Consider the following 23,604-nt stretch of genomic DNA (forward strand, 5'->3'; position numbering starts at 1 on the left):
AAAAAGAAGAAATTGATAGGAAGTCAGCAGAAAAATTGCATATATTCCTTAATGTTCTTGTTGACAGACTTGTAAAAACAAGTAAATAAGATCACATCAAAACACGCTACTCACTGTGCTACTAAATGTTGGGTGAATTTGAAATAGCCTGCTGTACATAATGGAAAGGGGTAGCAAAATGAGATTTACTTTGAAAGTTGTGACCGGAAGTATTTGTATGTTGTGTCTCGTGCGCTGTGACGGTGCCACAGCAGTTTGCCGCTGCCACCCCCACCACCAAATATCAGCGAACAACAAGACATCGGTGGCCCTCAGCGGGACAGGAGAGGAAGAAGCTGTCCACCTGCGAAGACAGCAGCTCAGGGTCAGGTAAGCTGTCAGTGTGGTTATCTTACAACTGGGAAACATCTGAAGGAGGCGGACACTGAGCGGAAATGAAAGTGCGACATGTCTGACAGAGAGCTCATTGTAGAAACAAGTCGAAACGTTACCAAGAAACGCTTCATGTCCCTGTCCAGAGAGGCTACATTAGAGTCCAGACGAAACTTTTTTGTTCCAGGACGCTGTTAACAATACTATACCTGTCCTCCAGGTATTAAAAGTGCCACTTTTGCTTGGTGCTACTCTAAAAAAAAAAAAAATGTTCGGAGTTCAGTCATGTATGAGTCAAGTCGTTTTTCTAACCTGGCAGCAACAGTCATCAAAGTGAGAAAGCAGGATGCTGATGCAGTCCATTGCAGAGCATGTGGGCCTTGTTTGTGTCCACCTGATGAGGCGCTGTTCACTCTTTTATGTAGCTCTGTTTTGGTCTCTACCATCTCCTGCAAAAAAACATATGTGGTTCTTTAGCTGCTTAATGTTCCATGGTGGTCACCTGCTGAGCAGATGGTGTAGGCCTACAGGAAGCCAAAAGCTATGAGTCATCAAAAAATGTAAACAGCAAGCTTAAAGATGTTAAAATGCTCCATAAAGCACAGCGAACTGCAGCTGGTGATAGTTTGGCAAGTACGTTTGGCATTACAGAGTCATCCATTGCTAAAAGAAAATTCTGGTGTATTTCATCCTATCTCCTGGACATGTGGCCATTGTGATAACACAACAACACACATAACAATTTTACATTTAATTGTCAGAAAATCCAGAATAGAACAGAATAAGAAAACTGACATATTTAGTGATTAATGAAATAATTTAATTACCTTTTACTCAAATTTCCAATTCAAATGTCTTTAATTGTCATTGCACAGGTACAACGAAATTGAGGTAGAACTCTCATATCATTGCTATTTAAAGGACATAAAAGATACAATACAACAGACACAGGTACATTATAGTTTAAATAAGATGAAAACTGTATAAAATATGTATCCATGAGGAGAATTTAAAAAAGACTATTCCAGGAGTATTTGTCTGTGTTTGGCATTGTTCATTGCAGTAATGGCTCTGGGGTGAAAACTGTTCCCGAGTCTGTTTTGCTGCTGATGACCCTGAACCGCCTCCCTGAGGGTAGCAATTCAAAGAGGTGATGGCCAGGGTGAGATGAGTCTTTGAGGATGCTTTGAGCCCTCTTTAGGCAGCGGCTGTTGTATATTTCCTCCAGGGAATGGGGAGGACGTCCGCAGATTTTTTGGGTGTTAATCACCTTCTGGAGCCATTTCCTTTTGGCAGCAGCGCAACTGCTGAACCACAGTGTGATGCCGTAACTCAGCACCGACTCAACGGAGCTCCGGTAAAAATATATATTTTTTATTTTATAACAAGTTTATCAATACTCTGCCTTAATGCATTTAAATACAATTGAATCCATTTATAAAGCCTTTTTAAAACAAATGATTTATACATTTAAACACTGTAAAAGACTGTTATTATCTTTTGCCACAGTCCACACTCAGGCTGTCAAAACTGGCCACAAATGATGTTTGAATATTTCTTCTAAAAAAACTCCACATAGCTTTGATCCTTTTGAATATCTATTTTTTGCATTACAGCACAAACCAGTACAACCAGAGACATACTACTTTTATATTATTACAACATAAACATGTCTTTTTAAAGATCTTGCTTGACCCACATTTCCTTTTCAGTCAGTGAAAGAGACGTTGTGTGCACAGTTGTGCAGGTCGAGGTCTCCCAGAACTCATTCTGGTCACTTATTATCAGATCATGGACCTTATTTTCCCATGTTTTTGTGTTCAAGTGAGTGGTAGAGACAACAGTTTTGTGCAGGTTTTTCAGTATTGTACAAGAGCACTGCAGCTGCAGCCATCAGGTGGGCTGCAATGTTATCCCTCTGGGTGTTTGCACATGTACATCCAGTAACGCTGTTTGTTTTTGCCACTGACAGGCTCTCATTGTTATGACAAGTGTCTGACGGCATTGTGGATGGGATCTATACAGACATGTATCGGTTTTGTTTAATCAGAAACAGCTGTTGTCTGACTCTGGTCAAACCCACCAGACTCTATTCACAGAAACATCAAAAAATCAAGCTCACCAAAACCTTCTTGATTCTAACAATCACCACTAACTCTGGTTGGGTTGAAATAAAATATTAATTAATGAATCAGGAGAGGACTGAGAGACAGGGTGGACATCAGAGAAGAAATAAAAATGGCACTCTGGCTTTTTGACTCTTGTCCATCATGCAGTGCTGGTGGAGCTTTTTTTTTTCCCCACCATCGAATATTAATTGTCACAATTGAGTGTATGGATTTTTTAACAATTCCAATTTGAATTTTGAGTATTTGACAGCCCTCCTTGACTGCAAAGAGGATTTGTAGCAAATAAAGTCAAAGTAGCAACTGAAGTTAAGTCCTTGAATTGTTGAATTGTTGAGTGAATCATGACTCCATTACCTCTTCAGTTAGAATATTTAACATATATCATCCCTTATAAACAGGTTACAGTAATACACAGTAGTTCACTCCATGAGGAGCTGTCATTAGAATCCATTTGATTGGATGTTTACAACATCATAACAAAGATTGATAGTATGCAACAGTGCTGTCAGGAAACCAAAGGTCTCCAAGCTGATTTCTGTTTCTGTTTCTACAGACATGATTGTTTCCTCATCTGAAAGCTGTCAGTGTGTTCGGTTGGTGTGTCAGGCCTACATGCACCTGTACTTTGTCAGCATGAAACTTCACCACACTCACAAAGTGTTCAGCAGTATTCTATTTATACGAAACACTAACACGAAAATAAAGTTATCCCACTACAGGGATAACTTTATTTTCCTTTCCTTCAGTCGAGGCAACTGTTTTGTCCACATGCAGATGCACTTGGTGAGCATACTACACACTGCATCACCAACAGTTAGTGGACACAGGAACATTCCACCCATGAACATGTCGTTCCAAACACATGGGCGTCAAAGGATTTTTATGCTTCTGTGGCGGCGACAGATGTGGCTGGAGGCATGAGGTTCTCGGGTTGTCCGTCTGTGTCCGTCGTATATGTACGATATCTCAGGAGCACAAAGGTTTATGTGGACTCAAGGATGAACTGATTAGATTTTGATGGTCAGAGGTCAAATGACATTGCAACCTCACATATTTTTGGCCATAACTCAAGAAACACACACAGATGTCTCAGAGGATAAAAAGATGAAGTGATGGCATTTTATGTCCAAAAGGTCAAAGGTCAACAACACCTTGATGTCACGATGTTCTGCGAAAACACTTTCTGGCCATTATTAAACACCATAACTCAGGAACAGAAGGAGAGATTGTGAGCATATTTCACATTTGGTCAGACACTGAATTGGTGACACTGATCCTTCGTGTCCACCCTGAAACTGTGCTGATTGTTTAGATCTTCTGTGCTGCTGGCTCTGGTTTCACCTTAAAACGATATTGAGGTGCTCATATGAAGACAGACAGGTGTAAGTTGGTACGATGCTTTGCTTTTGTGCTAATGACCGGTGTTATGACCGGTGCCATAAATCTGAGACTATGAGAGTAGATTTGTAGTAATTAGATTTAAGAAAAATCATAATGTTATGATGATAAAGTCGTAATCTTGCAATTACAGTTGTATTTCAAGATAAGTAATGATATAACAAAAGTATTATTATAGAAATATAAAACATTCATGATTTTAGTAAAGACTTGTAAGGTTTCAAATATAACTTCAATTTTATTAGAAAAATGATATTACAGTAAAGTCGCAAACTCACAAAAAGTCATAATACTTAAAAGAATAAAGCCATAATTCTAAAATAAAATAGTCAAAGATTTTTTCTCCAGCTCAGTTGTGTAGTTGACTAGTGACTGTAATGGTCGTTGTGTTTCTTAAGGTATGGGGGCTGTTGCCAGCAGATGTGATGGTGGCAATGGAGGGGCAGGATCACAGAGCGACCAAGATGACAACCAACCAATAATTGAGAACAATGGCACCAAGAAGGGGGGTGTCAGTCGGAGACACAGCTCAGGAGAAACAGTGGACTGTCCCACCTGCCAGGGTACTGGACGTATACCCAGAGGTACACACATGCAAAAGTTCTGCATAGTTATGGACATTATTTCACTTTTTTAAGTCCATCTTAATACAGCACTTAAATAATTGTATCCAGGTTTAGGTTTCTTGGTCTCTGTAAGCTCTTCATCCTGTCCACACTGGCTGTCAACATCCTTTTCTAAGACGACCACACTGTAAAGCTTTCAGTATAATTCGCTTCTACAGACAGAGTTTGTGCACACAGATGCATTCCACACATGTGAACTAGAAAACAAGATAGCGACGTCACTACAGCAAGAAGAAGGGCTCCTTTGTCATAAAAAGACAGCGATGTGTCACATATTTGGGACAGTGTGCGGGCCTTATGTTAGACTATATTTTCAATAGTCACCTTTCGTACATAGCTGCTTTATGTTAAGTAGAACTCACCTGATAAATTTAAATTTAGTCAGCCGCATATCAGGAATGCAAAAGATTTGTTTGTTAATCTGGACACAGAGTCACCATTGCATAGTTTGTCCACCAGAGAGCACTGACCTACTGGTTTTTTCACTGTAAAATGCTCAATACGTCTTGGGGTGTTGTGACTCAATCAAGGAGTCTTTCTTAGGCAGTTGAACACAAACATGAGAGGATCCAGCCTCTCACAATATCACATTTGCTTCCACTTTGCCATCTTTGATATGAAACCATGTTCCACGTGTACAGGTCAGGAGAGCAAACTGGTGGCTGTCATCCCCTGTAACGACCAGAGGCTGAGACCCAGACACACGTAAGAAAACAAATACTCAACATTCACGCTTGAGTCACACTATGTACAAAAACGGCATGTTTAGCTGAAGTATTTTCACATTCAAAGCAATCATTTTCACTGTGCATTATGACCGGAGACACTTGAATATGTCGGACTTCAACAGAGTTCCCTTTTAAAAAACAAAACAAAAGACAGTAACTACTTGACAGTAGAAGTTGGTTCTGTGACTCCTGTGTGTTATGCTGTGCTGTCAATGCAGCCGTCACTGTGGTGCTTCTCCCCCCACAATCGAATGCTAACTTTGACAATCGAGTTTCTGGATATGTTTCACAAATTTGAATTAAAAATATTCCTTGACAGCCTTAATATACATACATGCATCTATGGAGAGATATTTCACTAATATGTCACGGGTCTAGTGACACACAATCAACTGCTGTTGGACCCATTAATAAGAGACAGTGCATTTCTGCATTCATTACTGCCCATGTGGGCATCACATATGACATCACCAAAGTGGACGTCCTCATGGAATGTTAGCTGATGCCGCAGTGTATGATGGAGACAGTTATATCAATGCCCAAGATATTCAGAACACTATCAGCTAGTCTGCCTGCTACTGTATGCTTTATTGAGACATGAGGTCTCATTCTCAAGAGAGAAATGGTCAAGACAACACCAACAATACAACACAAAGTTACAGGCAGAACTTTCAATACAGAGACAAAATAGAGCACAAAGCAGAAAAGTGATAGGTGCTTAAGCGCAAACACTCTCTCCAGATTTTATGAAAGCAGTTTAAAATCACGACAGACAGCTTCAGTTTCTGCTGCAGCGTGTTTCAGGATGAGGTATAAGAGTTGGAGAAGGCCTTTTTACCAAATGAACCTGCAGCTGAACCTAGGTGTCGTGAAGGAAGGTCAGCTCATGCACAGAATGGACTCTAAGTTATGACACGAAGAGGCTGAGTTTGTTTCGTTGGACTGTTATCGACTGATGATGTCTTGGTGTTTCCTCTTCTCTCAGGAAGCTGTACGTTGCTGTGTCCATTGGCGTGTGCCTCCTGGTCAGCTCCCTGGTGTTGTTCTTCCTGTTTCCTCGCTCCGTCCTTCTTTCTCCAGTAGCCGTCAACTCATCCTTTGTTTACTTCACTGAAGAGGATGTCCAGATTAACATCACGGTAGGTAGATAGGAGAGATGGATGTCTTGTCCTAATTATTTTGATCGTTATAACTCTTAGTAACAACTTACTCTCATTGTAAGGTGATGTATTATTCGTTGTAAAATCACACCTGTGTTTCCTTGTAGAACATCCTGAACATCACCAACTACAACTTTGTGGCAGTGCAGGCCTACAATCTGACGGTGCAGGCCCTGAACTTTGACATGGTGGTGGGAACAGTTGCCATTAAAAATGTGACCTCTATCAATCCTCTGTCTATCAAAACGGTGAGATATTGCATCCTCATGGGAACAGAAAGTATCATCTAGGAATGGACTATACAGTGTGCTGATCAAAAAATCATGGTTTATTGTCCCCAGATGCCATGGAAAGACTTAAACCAACAACAAATTAGATTGGGTTCGCTTACATGTGGGAAGGTATTTCAAATTAAGGAGGGCTGCCCAGCATATGTAAGTGTTTAGAGTAAAACAGTGACAGATGTAGTGTCGCATTTACTAAACTAAAATCTGAAACTTGTGTGGAATAATTATAGCAGTGGAGGATGAGCAATGAGGTCAGTATTATCAAAGATATTAAACATTGCAATTTAAGATGTCATTTCTCCACAGGGAGATTATTAAAGCACTCGTATGGGCTTAGCACATATACGCTGATAGCTCAGCATGTCAGTATTGATGAGTCATGTTTCGATAGTGTCAGATGTCCATCTGGCTGTTCTCAGAGCTTGTAGCACATGTTTTTGTCTCTGCACAAGTCATCAGTTTGTTAGTTGCTGCTCTATGCTCACATGAGTCTGAGTGTGAAGGTATTTCTGAAAAAGAGACTGTCTTTATAGTCCCTGATGTCCTCCTGTTTGAGTGACGTTTGTTAAAAACTACAGCAAATGGCTGTTTAAGGAAACTACTGAGCCTTTTTTAAATATGAAACTGTAGTAGATTTATGTCTTCAATAGGAACCAATGGGTTTGGAGCTGAGCGCTTCAGACAGAGTAGTCAGAAATCATAGACAGGCAGACTCACACATTGCTGCTTTTGGTCTTGTCATGGGATTTGTTGGCAATAAGAAAAACATAGCCTTTCTCCAGTCTGAGTCTTTAACATACATTTTACGTGGTGGAATTTGGGCACGTTATTATTTTATCTGTAGACACAGAAAAAGATTGTAATTGATCTTTACAGTAGTAAAAGTGGAACATAGTTCATAACATTGCAATATTTTGATTGTTTGAGGTGAATTTGCATACACTTGTGATATACTGTACCTTGACATTAGGAAAATACTTGTTGACATTGTGATATTGATGAATGGAACCTGTGGGCAGTGTAAATACTTCAGAGTGAGGAACGCTTCTGAATTTCTTCTGCCTCTTCCCTTCCTTCCAGTACTCGTTTGTGATCCCCATCACTCTGGCAGACCCTGGCATGAGGTGAGCAGCCAGTGTCACTTACTCTAGCTTGCTGGTTGTAAGATTCTCTGCATTTTTCACTCCTTTGTCTGCATTCTGGATCACAAATTGTATGCCCGATGCTTTAATTTGTAGCCAGTGGAAATCTAATAACGACAGGTCACTACTTTGAGATTTCACACTCAGCAGCATGTTCAGATGTCATAGCAGTGTTTAAGCTCAGTGTTGCTTCCTAAATATCTGCTTAGTCAGGTCAAAATGTCTATCATTCTATAAATACTGTACATGGCAACACTCATTAGCTGTTTTTTTTTACCTCCTTTTCTCTGCAGTAACTACTGCAAGAAAGCTTCCTTGCCAGTCCACATTCTGTATCTGCATCTACAGTAAGTATCATCATGTGTTCAGTAATGTGTTTCCATAGGTCTTGTGAAACCTTTCAGATTTGTGTATCATAGAGAAATGCTTATTTAATCATATTTTAACCAGGTTTTCATGGGCTTTAAACAACCTCAGAAATGTCCAAAAAAAACTATTTGTGCAATCAGAATTCTTGAAAAGACAATATGAATGTTCCCTATGTTTCCACGTCAGCTGGCTCCTCCGCTTGAACCTTGAAACGGAGGTTATTGTTATCAGTGCTGAGTCTAAAGCCAGAGAACACAGGAATAACCGTTCACAGTATCTGTCTTGACTTGTGGCCCAGTTTGCACTGCTCACATGCCTCATGGTGAACGGATTAAACAATCCTCCACAGTGCTTCAGTCGCATACTTCAGACTGGAAGGAGAAGAAAAACATCTTTGTTTAGAAAAACTGAAAAATTTATGGAAAAGTACACATTTAAAAGAACACAGTAACAAACAGCAGTGATGCTATTTCTTGTTGTAAAGCCTACATATGAAATGTGTTGTTACCATGTTGATTAAAAACTGTGTGAGCATAGTTTAGTGTAAAGACTGGAAGCAGTGCCAGCAGCAGACCTAGCGCTGTGCAAAGTTAAAGAATACAGAAGTACCACCTCTGATGCCATAACATGACTTTCATTATTGAACTCTGGACAGAGCTCGGCACTCCCAAAAAGAAAGCAAGAATGTGTTCTTAAACTGCTCTTTTGTGACACTCATGTTCAAGTTAATATCAGTGTCAGCATAATTCTGCTGTGTTTTGTCTTCCTGTCACTGCAGGATGTCTATGACAGTGTACTACCTGGCCCACTATGAGCAGCTCTCCCTGGAGACATATGAGTACATCGACTGTGGAGCAAACAGCACCATACCACACAGTATGCAACCCCCACCGCCTTGATGGATGGTGGACGAATGGACATATCAGTGAACACATACTGTGGATATACTGTGAGATGGAATAGCTGGGCCTGCCATGTTTTTTTTAAATGTTTTCCTCTTCCATGAACTGTGTCCCTAAGTTATTGGATGAGATATAATGTGATACCAGGATGCTAAATGAAGAATGGACTCTTCCTAGCCCACCCTACATCTGAACAAAGAAACTGATGAAGGATGGGTTCACATGCTCCGCTCTCACCATCTCTGCTGACCCTTTTGCTGTTTGACAGATAAAAGTGAACGGTGGAGGAAACCTTGGCCTTGAGCGGATGTTAAGAGGCCAAGGCCAATATCAAAGCAGTGAGGACACAGTGGCAATATGAAAGTAGGCAGAAATGCGACCTGAGGGCCTGAATGTATTCTGATTTCTGCTGTTGTCATGACAGTGTGATTGGTTGTGTTGCTGTAGAAGTCCATCACTGTCTATAAATCACTATTTATTAAGTGTAAATACATCTAGCAATACTCAGCTATACATTTTTCAAGTGAACATAACACAGTAGCTTTGATGCAGCTGTGCTCAAAATACAAACAGTTGAAGTTCTGAATGAAGTCTTATTGTAAATGATCTTTATTTTTATTCTTTTCAGCAGTATATGGCATCCTGGTGCCTTCTAATCATGCCATACTCCTCTCCCTCCACTCTGAATGCTGAAACACAATTTTAAAGCCACACTTATTATACTTAATATTTTTAGAGGAACAACGGATCAAATGACTGCATGCAGTGTGAAAGATGGTAGTGGTAGTAGCAGACCAACAGGGAATTATCATCAACTCTCAAGTTCCTTTCAGCTCCACAAAGCCTTTTAGCTCGTTTTGGTTTTTCTGCCCTCAAACCAGCATTGTCTCGAGCAGCGGGCAGCTGTTTCCACTGAAAGCACTGTGATAAAGCCACAGGACACGACCTGCCCAGCACCACGCAGCAGACAGACACAGACAGAGACTAGCTCATGAACGTAGCTAAGCATTTAGCAGCTAGAGCCAGACTGCTCACAGGAGTTGGTGGAGACTAAACCAGAGTGAAAAGAGACTCCAAATAGCCATATAAAGTTTATAGGGTGGCATAATATGTCAGGTTTTGCATGTCAGATTGTTTGTTCTGCTGGTAAAAAAAAGTAAATGACAGCATGTTATGAGATGCAAGATCTGGAATGATTTCAGGTGTAGATTTCAGCACTGCATATCATGGTTACGTCTTACATTTGTTCTATTTCTGGTGCGTGTTTTAAATCTGAAGTGGCCAGAGGATTAAGTGGAGTCGGTAAAGAGGACACATCGACAGTGACATAGTACACATTATCACCACACTCAACACACACATCTGTCTACGCCTCACTAGAAATCCCACATTAATATCTGCCATCATACATTTACCTGGACAAAAACCTGCTACGGGGGAAAAGAAGTGGTGTTTAAAGGTATAGTTCAACATTTTGGGAAAGAGGTCTTTTTGCTTTCAGGCAGACAGAGGAGAAGATCAAATGCTCTCAGTTAATATAAAGCGACAGTCAGGAGTCTGTTACACTTGCTAGACTATTTCTTTACTGAGAGCAGTTGCCCTGCAGCCAGTGGAAACTGAAGAAGGAGACGATATTCAGTGAAGAAAGTCTTCACTGAATATTGAGAACCAATATTGACAAACTGAAATGCTGCATTATAGGCCTGCAGTGATATTTTAGACATCAGCATGCCTCTAATTTTGTGCCAGTAGTTGTATTTGTACCTTTCCTGTTTCACTATAACAATGCCCCCATGCACAAAGCAGGCTGCATACAGAAATGATTTCAGTTCAGCCCCATCCAACACCTTTGGGTCACTGAGTGTGAGCCAGACCTTATCACTTAACATCAGTGTTGGACCTCACTGATGCTCAAGTGGCCTCATGCTTTCAGAATGACATGTTCAGCCATCATATATAGACGTAATGCTCAGTTGATGTGGAGCTTTGGTTCCACTTTGGTTCAGTTTCATTTATCCACAGACATTCACCTGTCTTTGTCAACTCATTTTCATTTTTGCTGATCCATTTTTTTGGAGATGATGTCACAGCAGTCTCATACTGCACTGCACATAATGTAACTGTTAACTGCACTTACTGTACGAACAGATTTGTGCACGAGCAGCATTGAAGCCTACACTGAGTGACAAATAGATTTTATTAGATGTTGTAATCTCAGTCAGTAGCAGTCATGGTGCCCATGAGAGTTGTTTATCACTTTTCTTGTGTCAAATAAATTGGCAAATAAAAATCACAATTCTCAACAGATAATATGCGTTTCTCAAATTATTGTACATATATATCAGTATCAAGAAATGTCTTGTTTCTTTTATAAGTACAAATATGTTCAGCTAGTTAGTGGTCTGGACCTTCTAGCTGTGAGGCAACGGTGTTACCCCTGTTCCACCGTGCCACCCAAACCATACCATACAAAGTTATGATACCAGATGAATCTTCAAGAAGTAACATGTTCCTCCTCATTTTTAGAGCTACTTATCACATGTTGTCAAAAGTACTTACAGGAGTGACTCCTCAGCTCTCACATTCACACCTCGAGAGGCCACACTGAGTCTCCCCACCGAACATAAACCAGGCAGACATCAGAGAGAGACAACAGCCCACAGAGTGATGTGTTTGTTCAGAGGAGAGGTGGATGCAGACAGACAGGACAGAGACAACATGCTGATTGTTACTGGGGTTTTGTCTTTGATTGTTTATTTGTTGTTTGTTCTACAGTTGGTAACAAACACATCTGTGTACTGTGTAGTCAATGAGCAATCAGCAGTCAATGAGGCCTAAACTGTGGATATGTGTATGACCTGTGCTACATAGATACATTTGGCTTTTCCTTGCCTGTATCTCATAAATGCATACATGTTTGCTTTGTGTTGTATTACAGGAATAAACTCCAGGGAAAGAAAGCCCACTGAAACATATTCCAGCATTTGAACCCATGAAGTAAAGAGGTGTCCTTTTTGTTTTTGTTTTGTTTGTAATAGAATCTTTGTTATATGCTCAATACATAAATAAATAAAAGCTACTATAGTAAAAGACAATAATGATACATGTGACTGGTTGTCAGTTTTTGTGTAATGAGTGATGAAGTAATCTTGTTGGCAGACAAATACTGTCAGTTTTCTGGTACTACAGTTGATCTGAGATACAGGTTTTTCCTGCATTAGTGCATTTTGGAGGTGAGAAAAGGTGTACTGTGCTGCACCCAGCAAAAAGATTCTGTCACTGACTCAATAGAAAGAGTGCTTATGTGAATTTTTAGGTGTTTTTTAAGGAGTTTATTCAGTTAAATGTTGAGGATATTCATGTATTACTGGGTCACTGTAAGTTGCACTGAGAAATGACCTCTGAAATGTCATGCTGGCACAGTTCCTTAGACATTTGACTGTCCTGTCTGCGTCAGGGATAAAGGGGAAGTGATGCACTCGTTAAAAAGCCACACAAATGGAACTGACGACTGTCAGAAGGACACATTTTCCAGGTGATCATGAGCTCAGCCGGGCTTTGAGAAGAGATGTTTTAAGCCACATTCTTCCCATGAATTGTACAAAACCAAATGCAGAGTTGTTGCTCAGCACTTCCAAACATGGTCCAGTAATCCAGAGAGGTTATCAGAGGACAGCGCCGTCACTTGCTTCCTCACCACTGCTGGGTGTACTGCAAAGACTGTAAGATAAACGGCTATTATTCCTCTGAAAATACTCAGAAATGTGCTATTACAGGTTATCCTCTTATCAGTCAGGCAGAGGAGGGCAAATGTGACAATCCAAACTCATCATGATGAAGGCATTGATTCTTACTGAATATCTGTTTGGGATCTTGCCACTGTATTGGACAGGTGTCTTCAGGTTGCCCTTGCAGTGTGGACACTGGTCTCCAGCTGGAAACGACACATGAAAAACATGACGCATGCCTAGCAAATCTTCCTGAGGTTAAAACTGCGCTAACTAATCCGTCTACATTAACGATTCATCAAACTATGTGTGCGCTGTGATAGGAGTGGCTCATAAACCCACCACCATCGTTAGATGGTCCAGCACACAAACTGCTGTGTTCATCATATTTGTTTTTGCTGCTGTTTTCAGCGAAAACTACAGATTACATAAAGATGGATGATACATCTCCACTGTGCACTGGTCACTTCTTTTGGAGCCAGACTCTGCATCAATGATTAGAAGTAGTGATTAGAGCCACAGTATTGAGATCCCACTCATACACCAACCCGACTAAATCATGAGCAGAGTAGTCAGAGGTGAAAAGGCTCTGATTGACCCACTGTCCACTCCACTCATCCACTCAGCACCAAACAGCAGAGTGAGAGACTAGCAGGTTAACACAGCCGAGCAGCCAAAGAGGAAGACCGTGTTCAGGAGCTGGTGGAGACCAAAACAGAGCTAAAAGGAAGGTGAAAAGTTGAGCTTGTTCCTCTGCATCCAAGTGGCCAAAAATAATGAATGCGTTTTTAAATCCCAATCTCTGAACCATCTCACAGAATACATTCACAGTTATTTCTAAGATTTAGTAGAAAGATTGATACCATGTCTGTATTGTTAGTATGAAGCTGTTGCGTAAAGACTGGAGACAGCTAGCATGGCTCTGCTGGGCAACAAAGGGTTGGGCTGTGAGACGTGACTTCCAAGAGTCTTGTGAGGTTGCCAGGCAATACAGACCAAAGGAGGACTGATGCTGCGCCAGATGGTACACATTTGGTGTAATCTGTAAACAAACGGAGTTAATTCCCTGTTCTATAACAGGGTTTATGAGTAATACACACAATGACAACCAGCATTCACATAAATAATCTGACAAACAGGAATCTTCCCATACCGGGAGTCAAACCCAGGCCGCCTGGGTGAAAACCAGGAATCCTAACCGCTAGACCATATGGGACTATAATAACAGCTGAGTGGAGCGAGAGATGATGGCTGAATACAGTCTTTCACTTTGCTCCCATCAGTCATTTCCAGTAAATCTGTGGCTGTTGATATCTGATACACACCGCGTAGAGCGCCTGTGTGGCCTTCATGAATCCTTCAGCAGGATCAGCAGCAATCCATCTAATGAGAACACTGTGGACCATGACGGCCACCCGGCTGTTTGTGTGTGCGTGTGTGTGATTAGCGATTAACTACGGGGATGAAACATTTGCAGTCTCTCCAGGAAGACATTTATAGTGTAAACACTTGTTTTTTGCATGAAAAGTGACAGAAATAGTTAAGGTAAATTTTAACATTAGCATGCTAACAAGGCCACCACACTAACATGCTGATGTTCAGGAGGTATAATGTTAACTATCTTACTAGGATGTGTTAGCATGCTAATGTGTGCTAATTAGCACGACACAAAAAGTAAAGCTGTGGCCAATTGGATCAGATCCGTGAACCAAAGTACTGGACAATTTGTTGTTATCATTTACCTTACGATGATGAAAAGTTGGCAGATCACCAAAGTTATTGTAATGCATCCTAAAGGGAACGTGAATGTAGAAAAAAAATTTTCATGACAATTCTTTTAACAAAAGTTGAGATGTTTCAGACTAGCGTTGTTTTTGGTCTTTTTGTTTTTTTTCCATGAGGTATGTGTTATTGAAACTGCTGTAACACAACAATGAAGCCTGAGCTGGCAGGACTGATGAGCACCGTGTGAACAGCCCGTGAGACTGAATGTAATTTGGATATGGTGCAACATCACACCAGGTCTCAAGGAACTGAGGAGACCTGTGAAGACCTGTTTCTATGATTACTCATGATGTCGTTTGAGCAATTTTCTCAGACTTGACGTTATATTGTTTTCACAGGCTGAGCACTGCTCCACATGACCACAAACTGACATTGACATTTGACAGCTTGCTGGAGAGCCCATTTTAATTCATTGTGTTTCTTCAGCGTTTATGTTTTGGGGACCAATTGTCCTTTTCAATCTGCTTGTATTTCACTGTGTGCAGATACACAGTGTACACGGTCCTCCCTGTGTTTACGTTCAGTAGTAGTATGCAGTGTTTTGTTGGCACTGTGTACTGTGACTGACCACTCAGGTGTTGAGACCCTCAAAGATCACAAAGATGTTCTTGAGGCAGTAACAGTGCCAACAATGACACCTTTGTCCTGTGTGTCTGGAAGCGGCAGGACTTGAGTTTGGGGTGGATGTGTGTGGATGGTTGCACAGTCGTCATGTCATGTCTGGACATGATTCAAAGGGGAGTTCTCAGGCAGAGAACTGGCTCCCTCTGCGGTGACTCAGTGAGTAAAGAGCTGGCAGACTATTATTCCCTCTGTAAAATGAAGTTCATCATTTACAGACGGCAGCAGATGAGAGGATGTTTCCAAGGACTTTGCAAGTTGCAGCTCCTTGACTACATTTCATTAATATCATTAGCTGTTTTAGAAACTGTGCTGTAATCATTCAGATATTTGAATGTGCTTGATTGGTCTTACTGGTTTGAAAAAACAACTCTTGTCCCAACAAATACTTCTGTTTCATCATAGTGCTCTCACTCTAAGCCCTTTTCCTCTGCAGGATCTAAACAACCTTTGGCCTGAGGCTTCTCACAACCTGAACTTATAAGGCCCTTGTGAGGCTGCTGTTTCCACCATATTTTACAAACCAAGATGTTTCAGATATACATCACTAAAGAGACAATAGTAGGACTATTTGTTTGTCAGGTGAAGCAGTTGTTGGACCATCAAAACTGAAGAAAGTCTTCACTGATTAACAAGAACTTCACTATATGATTAAAAATATGCAAACACTCAAGTCCACAATTGTTTTAGGCCTGTTTTTCCTGGTCTAGACTATTTAGTTCCAATGAAGGGGTCGACAGCACCACCTCAAATAGCTGACAGCACCTGAAACTTGAATTAAAGTATCGCCTCCTGGGCAGTGCTGAAATTTAGCTCCAGGAACTCGTCCCTAACTCAGACAAAGAGCAGTGGCAACAAAAGCAAACCCACGATAACAGATGCACGTTACATCATGTTTAAGTTAAGTTCCTGCAGTGATGAGCAGCGTCTCACATCATCTTAAAATGTAGCTGTTCCAAAAAAGTAAGTACAACTTGTCATCAAGCCTTCTGAATGTTCTGAATGTATCCATGTTAAGAATAATGATACCTGTATACTCTTGTATTGGGTTTGTTTCAGTTGTGTTGTGGCTGGTCTCAGAACCCCTCTGCAGCAGCTGTAAACAGAGGTAAACTGAAATAAATGCTCCAAACAGATGCAGTGAAAAAGGTTTTGTGACCAAATGAATAGAGACTGCATCATCTCTTACTTAAGACCCAATCACAAAGCATCCCTGAATCATTTGCCATGTTTCACTGCACGCTCGGCTCGGCTCGGCTCGGCTCGGCTCGGCTCCACTCTACTTGCTCTTTTTTTTGCTTCCATTCCATTCCATTGAGCCAATACTAAATGGTGGCCTGACAATACTGCAGACCACTAGTTAGTTAGACAGAATCGTCACAAGAATCCTTAGTTGTGGCCCATGGACATCCTGAACACAACCACATTACAACCATGTTTTTTCAATTCACTGGACTCAATTGATGAAGTTTGACTTGCCGATGAAGGGATCTTACAAGGAAAGGATACCCCCCATTGCTAGTGCGGGATTGTGTCTGATTGAAGATGATGTCACAGGAGTTCAACCGGTGCTTCTACGATCAGTTAAGAATCCTGCCTACATTGCGGGGGCGCCACCTGCAGCTGAAAGCCAAATTGAGAAACTTAGCTGGTACCAAAACTGCATTAAGTCGAGTTGAGCTGAGCCGCAATGCACAGTGGAAACATGGCTATTGTTGAAATGTGTTCCATGCTTGCATGTTAGCATTATTGGTTACAGGCATAACACATGATATAGGACTCAAGAAGTTGTTATTTGCATTGATCATGTGAGTGTATTATTACATCTTTATCATTTACCAAAATAAAAAGAAAAGATGAACATTTTCATTGACTTGATGCATGCAGCCTAATTCTGGAAACATGCTAAAGTCACCTGTGCATGAATGAATGAGTTGAGTGCATATAACTTTTGAAAAGCAGATTTAACATTTTTTGATATCCTTCCTTCTTGCACTTTCACATTCATGTTTGCTTGCAAGCAGGCTTCCTCTTCCTTGTCTTGGATGGTGCACTGCAACACTCATTTGTGTTACTGCCACCAACTGCCGATCAGTGGATTACCGTGATACCAGCAGCACACTGATGGTCAAAAACTCAGTGGGACAACTTTTATTTGTCTCGCCATCTTCTCCTTATTCCTTTATTTTTGATTTCCACAGAAGGTCCTGACAATATAGTCCATCCTAAAGAACTGCATCAGAGAAACACTCCACTCAGGATATCTGAGCTGCAGTTGTCTTAGTGACCCAGTGATACCAGCATCCTGTTGCAGTGGTCTGTGAACAGCTTTCCCTGTTGATTCTTTCACTGAAATTCTGATTTTGCAGAAGATAACTTTAAGATTCGGTGAAATCAGTAAGATCAGATGCATTTTTATTTCATTAAAAAGACCTAAGATTTTTAGTCTTTCTTTCAAGTACCTACAGTTTGCCCAAGTGATGCCTTACTTTGAAATAAGTCTTTACTTATTTTAAGTTAATGCTACTTAACTCAGGTTAACCATTAAATTCAACTGAAAGAAACATATTTTTGTGTCTGAACACATCCTGGAAATCAACAGCAAGATACAAGTTGTCAGATTCACACAGGAAACGAGTTTGACCCCTTGCTGGGGTGTCGCATGTCCCTGCTCAGTTTCCAGTCAGCCCTGCAGTTGTTCAATAATAAAGTAGACCAGACAGACTGCTGGATCACCATCAGTGGAGCAGTATATATCACATTAGACTTGGGACCACTGGAAAGTGTGACAGGAAGATATCATGTTAGGATTTATGCCTTATGTCCTCAGACTGTGTTGCATTCTGGTTGCACTACCATATATTTATATAGCTGTAAGTACATTTGGCTACATTACAAATTGTAGTGAAAAGTAATGCACAGTAAAAGGCACTTATATTTAACTTGAATATTTCCATTTAATGCCACTTTATACTTCTACTCCACTATAAGCAAATATTGTACTTTTTACTGTATTACGTCAATTTGATGACTGCTTACTTTGCAGATTCCAAATATTCATATAAAATATAATCAAAAAATAATTTGTGATGTGTTACTATCAGTTAAAATAACACTGTTGATCCCTGTGGGGAGCAATTACAATTAAATCCAACTTTTACTAGCTGCAACATTAAAGTCATGATCACATTAATGGATCAATAATGATAATCCAATAATATCCATCCATCCATTATCTATACCGCCTATCCCTTTCGGGGTTGCGGGGGGCTGGAGCCTATCCCAGCTACAATGGGCGAGAGGCGGGGTACACCCTGAACCGGTCGCCAGCCGATTGCAGGGCCACATGCAAACAAACATTCACACTCACACCTACGGACAATTTTAGAGTCATCAATTAACATGCACTACCATGTTTTTGGTCTGTGGGAGGAAGCCGGAGTACCTGGAGAGAACCCACGCATGCACGGGAAGAACATGCAAACTTCACACAGAAAGGATCGAACCGGCAACCTTCTTGCTGTGAGGCACGCGCACTACCTGCTGCGCCACCGTGTAGCCAATCCAATAATATAATACACATTATTCAGAAATTGGCCATTTTGCATGATGAGTACTTTTACGTTTGGTACTCTAGGTATATTTTGATGCTAACAACTTATGCACCTTAATTTTAACTTCTTCCTTTTCTGATGACAATACAGTGATGGTGTGATCACTACTGCTTCCCTTGAAAAAAGGTTTTGCTGTATATGTTATTTATATGTTATGTTTGTGCAATGGTTAATACACAAATATGTAGAAGCTCTTTAACCAAAATGATGAGAAGAGAAGAGATATATATATATATATATATGTGTATACACACACACACACACACACACACACACACACACACACACACACACACACACACACACATATATATATATATTAGACTATTCTCCTACTCCTGTATAAATGGTTAGGTAGTTCCATCAACAATGCACCATATTTTAGATGCATGTTGTATACTTTGTACATAAAATAGTAATCTGCAGAGTAATATAGTTGTCAGATGAATTTAGCCACGAAAATATATATAACAAAATAAAATGTAAGAACTCAGGTGAAGTAAAATGACCTCAAATTGTACTTCAGTACACAACCTGGCAACCTTAACAGTTTGGTACAACATGTTATTTACCTGCTGTTGGTTTTTGGCCATCCTGCGGTCCAGAGCACTCTGACGCCGTCTGGCCTCCCAGTGCATGGCTGACATCCTGATATACAACAGCTGGAGGAAGCAGTGACTGATGAATATTCACTATGGAAGAAACAAATAACATAGAATATATATTTTTAAAAGGACTGCAAGACAAATGTGAATTGTTAATAGATGGATTTTTTCCCCACTTGGGTGCAGAACAAGCATATCATATATTATCACTTGTAACTCTGATGGTGAACATGGTATTGATCCTCTCATCTTACTTTTGTCCCCAAAACAAATAAGTGCATCTCCCAAAATGTCAAACCATTACTGCACATTATGCTTTTGGGGTTTTTCCCTATCCTGTATGTTAGATATCTTTTTTGTGTATGTAAAATGTTATTCAAACCCAAAGTCCAAGCCAAAATGAGTCTCTCTCCTACAAAAACACTGTTCCTGAAAAGCCTGGAATGCCTTGTCAGTATCGTAGAGCGTTTTCTTCCATTACTTGTCTACATCACTGTGTAACACAGCACCACCTCCACCATGGTGACCGTCCTCTGCCTAGGTGACCATCCTGCCCACCTTGCTGTCTACCATAGATATATGAAGATGTGGAAGTTGTGGAATCATTATGAGCAAATCATCCAATTTCTCTGCTGTTGGCTATAAGAACCAACACAAGTCTTCATCCACTCCCACCATCTGAGGAGACAAGCAATGGATTAACTTTACTGTTAATGGAAATGTCCCACAAGGACTGGAAAACTCTTGCATGTGATAACCATTTTACTTGAGACTGCTTTGAGGGCCAGTACAAAGCTCAACTCTAAGCACAGGAAATGTTCTATCATTGGCTGCAAGAACCAACACAAAAAGTCGTCATCTACTCCCACCATCTGATGATGTCAATACCCAGTGAATTAACTGGAAAACTGTGGAAAACTGAAACTGAAAATTGAGGACCAGTGAAGAGAAGCTGTATGAATGCTGAGCCTCATTTGAAGCCAACCAAAAAAAATGAGAGTAGTGGGTTGGAATGCCAATAACTGTTTTTTAATGTTGCCTTTTTGTGTGGTTATACTGCAGTACTAACTCAGCTAGAGTTAGCTTTGTTGTTAGATGAAGCCTGTTCTGCTCCTGGGTCCTCTCCAGTTTTTGGTATATCTGTTGCTGCTGTATGCAAATTTACATGAAACACGGAAGTAATATAGTGACGTGAAAAAAAGGGATCAAACTTCAGGAATTAATTTGTTTGGTAACATTATGTAACTTTAATTAGCACCCAACAGCCAGCTTGCTCAGACCATACAAAGCTGTGATGTTCATGGCCCACTGGGCGGTGAAGATGATGCTACCACCGATCAGATTCCTGCCAAACAAGCGGTGGTGAAATTTTTATTTTAGAAGTGACTCCTGTGGTGATAATCATGGTAGAAGTGTGGCTAGCTTTATTGTGGATTAACGTGTTAAAGCTACAGTAAGCAACAGTTGAACATACATACATAATGCAGAACTTTCTGTCTCTCAAGTCCCACAAGTTCGAATGACAGCCGAGGGAGTCGGCTGCCCTAACCTCATGCCTTGTAGGGCCCACTCCTCATGGCGTGAGAATCGCCAAGGCCCTGGTTCCTGCTTCCTATGGGGCAGAGCACCCCAGGCTTCAGAGGCAGCTGCGATGCCATCTCTCCACTGTTTGTCATCATGTCTTTTTGACAATTGTGGATAAGCGCTGTGGCACCGATCATAATGCACCTGAAGCTCCTGTGGAGGCGGGACGTGTTCACACACGTGTTTTGTGCTGTATGCTGTGTAAGCAAAAGGAAATTTCTCATAAGTTGGAGGACTTTCTGAAGGATTTGCCACCACTTAGGGTTGCACCTTCACTTTATCCAGCCCTGGCACAGCATGACTGGGGAGGTAGGTTTGAATGTGTAAGACTTGACTGCTGGTGATTCAAGTTAGCATAAGAGGCATGTGACACTTTATGTGCTGTACTGAAATGGAGTAGAAACCACACCCATCTGGCTCCACTGTGATGGTGGGGTTTTGGAGAGCATCCACAGCTCACTTCTGCCCACACCCTGGTGACACTTTCAGCCAGAGGGGGCAGTGAACCACTTTGAGCCCAGTGTTAAGCTACTCTTTAATATTTAGAACTCAAAAGTTAGCAGCTATCTTAATCAAACAGCATGTTACAATACAATTACAAGAAATCATATTTGCTTCTGACACCACAGGAATATTTAGACATACACCTGCTTCCTCTGTCTATCTGCATTGTGCGCTTTTGATTTAACAACAGAGTTACCTGATACACTGTAACTCCCAACCACTGCCATCAGCTCCTCTGATTACTGATCTCTTTCCTGTGTTACCTGCTCTCTATGCACTCCTCTCATCTGGCACTCACTAGATACCAATGTCAGCCAATTGCCCGTGTATCCATTTTGTTTTGATATGATAATGATTATTACACTTTATCATTGTGCCATGCATGTAAATATATACAGCCTATATGGGTTTAAAATGAATATAAATCAGAAACAGAATGCAGCACATGCATTTTCAAAATTGTATATTACTCATAAGGCCTGTGATTGTAACCTTATATGGGAAGGTCAAAACTAATTAATAGTCCATCTTTCCTATATTTTTACATGACATGTACGTAAAGTAAACCTCAGTATATAATGTACACTGTATTTAGGTGGAACACACTACCACAGGACAAAACATGATGTTTGCTGTACAAAACAAACTGTGGCTCAACACACGGGTCTGTATGTTACACCTAGCAATACAGTTGAATACAGTGATGTCTGAGAAATAATGAGTAAGCAAATAAAAGTGTTTACCCACCTGACTTGTGCCCTGGAGAGAAAGCAGATGTAGCAGCCTGCAGGAGGACTGCTGGAGGCTGGGGTGTCAGTCTCTCTTTAGTGCTCTTCTGTCTCTGACCCTGTTAAGTGGAGTTTCCAGGTAACATAATGCTCTCCTGGGCAGCTTTTGTAAGAAAGAAACAGAAAGGTAGGGTGGATAAATCATTGTTCACCACCTCCTGTAGCCACACTAACAATGGTCCCACCTGTGATTCTGTGTTTAGCTTTTTTTTTCTTCTGTCAGACATTTTGTTTATCCATACAGTATCTAATGAACCTTCACCAGGAAGGATTAATTGGTTGTCTTCCTTAATACAGTACTGACATGTCCATACAGTATTTATTTAAAGTGTTACTGGTCACTGTAATCATTTCTCCTGTCCACATTGGCCATGACACATTCATGTGCAGAAATGAATTCAGCAAATTCATTTTGAGCCAATGAGGACTGTGGGGTGGAACCTTTTGAGGTGAGCTGCAATGTGGTGCCAAGACGAAAGATTTTTGCTGTTTAATTTTAAGCCTAGAACTTTCCAAAGCAGGAGACATTAATGTAATCTAAAGGTTGTCTCTGGTATGAGTATGAAAATAATGGAAACTGCTGCTATATGCACTTGAGACAGGACAGTATTTGTGCTACGGTCCATCCTGTGATCTGTGATACGACATGCAATCTTCTTTGCTCCTTGGTTTCTCTTTTTGATTCTAGAACTGAATGAAGTGAAAGCAATGTACAAAGAACAAATATAACTCCACATTTTTTCACTTTACAGTGAGGTGGGTCATAATGCCTGATAGTCCACCAGGGCTGCCATTCATCCAGTGGACAAGAGAGTGCGCTATTACCCTGCACAATAAGGAATCTATGGCTGACTGCTGCAGGACCAGTTAAGCAAATTCACCACTTCTAGATAAGGACAGGACAGAAGAGGAGGCTGATCCGTCATTAGGCAGGAGCATTTGTGTAGTTGTTAAGTCTAAGTTGTTAGGTCTCAATTGAAGGATGTTGTTTTTGAGGACTGTTAATTCAGGACAATGAACTTTACAACCTACAAACTTGAGACAATAGAGAAAAATGATTACTCATAGAAGACAGAAAGGTCAAAGACTGCTGTGCCTAACGGTCGAGAACAAACTTTCACTCATGCAGCAAATTGTTTGTGAATTGTTTTCTGCTCCGAGGGCTTGGTTTGATAAAAAGAAAGCCCTTAAAAACTAGCCCCACCCTTACTAGCTGCAAGTTGTTATACACACATTAATGCATTAACAATCATATTCCAAGG

General features: G+C 40.7%; 2 protein-coding genes and 1 non-coding gene across 3 annotated transcripts; 1 reads left to right on the plus strand and 2 right to left on the minus strand.

The window, feature by feature from the left end:
- Window positions 1-221: 221 nt before the first annotated feature.
- Window positions 222-12,199, plus strand: LOC139344162 (transmembrane protein 106A-like). The gene is made up of 8 exons (XM_070982122.1): window positions 222-369; window positions 4,298-4,483; window positions 5,167-5,230; window positions 6,239-6,392; window positions 6,521-6,661; window positions 7,781-7,824; window positions 8,136-8,189; window positions 8,990-12,199. The coding sequence occupies exons 2-8, from the start codon at window positions 4,300-4,302 to the stop codon at window positions 9,108-9,110; spliced, it is 762 nt and encodes a 253-aa protein (XP_070838223.1). The 5' UTR covers window positions 222-369; window positions 4,298-4,299; the 3' UTR covers window positions 9,111-12,199.
- LOC139344163 (coiled-coil domain-containing protein 200-like) lies at window positions 12,145-22,788 on the minus strand. Its single transcript, XM_070982123.1, has 5 exons — window positions 22,302-22,788; window positions 19,434-19,553; window positions 16,277-16,343; window positions 12,968-13,047; window positions 12,145-12,833 (listed from the first exon to the last, which is right to left on the minus strand). Exons 2-5 carry the CDS (start codon window positions 19,506-19,508, stop codon window positions 12,807-12,809), a joined length of 249 nt encoding a protein of 82 aa, XP_070838224.1. The 5' UTR covers window positions 19,509-19,553; window positions 22,302-22,788; the 3' UTR covers window positions 12,145-12,806.
- trnae-uuc (transfer RNA glutamic acid (anticodon UUC)) lies at window positions 13,986-14,057 on the minus strand. The gene has a single exon. It is a non-coding gene; the product is annotated as a tRNA-Glu (tRNA).
- Window positions 22,789-23,604: the final 816 nt, after the last annotated feature.

The sequence above is a fragment of the Chaetodon trifascialis genome, chromosome 15 (assembly GCF_039877785.1).
Source record: "Chaetodon trifascialis isolate fChaTrf1 chromosome 15, fChaTrf1.hap1, whole genome shotgun sequence".
In the NCBI taxonomy this organism is placed as follows: domain Eukaryota; kingdom Metazoa; phylum Chordata; class Actinopteri; order Chaetodontiformes; family Chaetodontidae; genus Chaetodon; species Chaetodon trifascialis.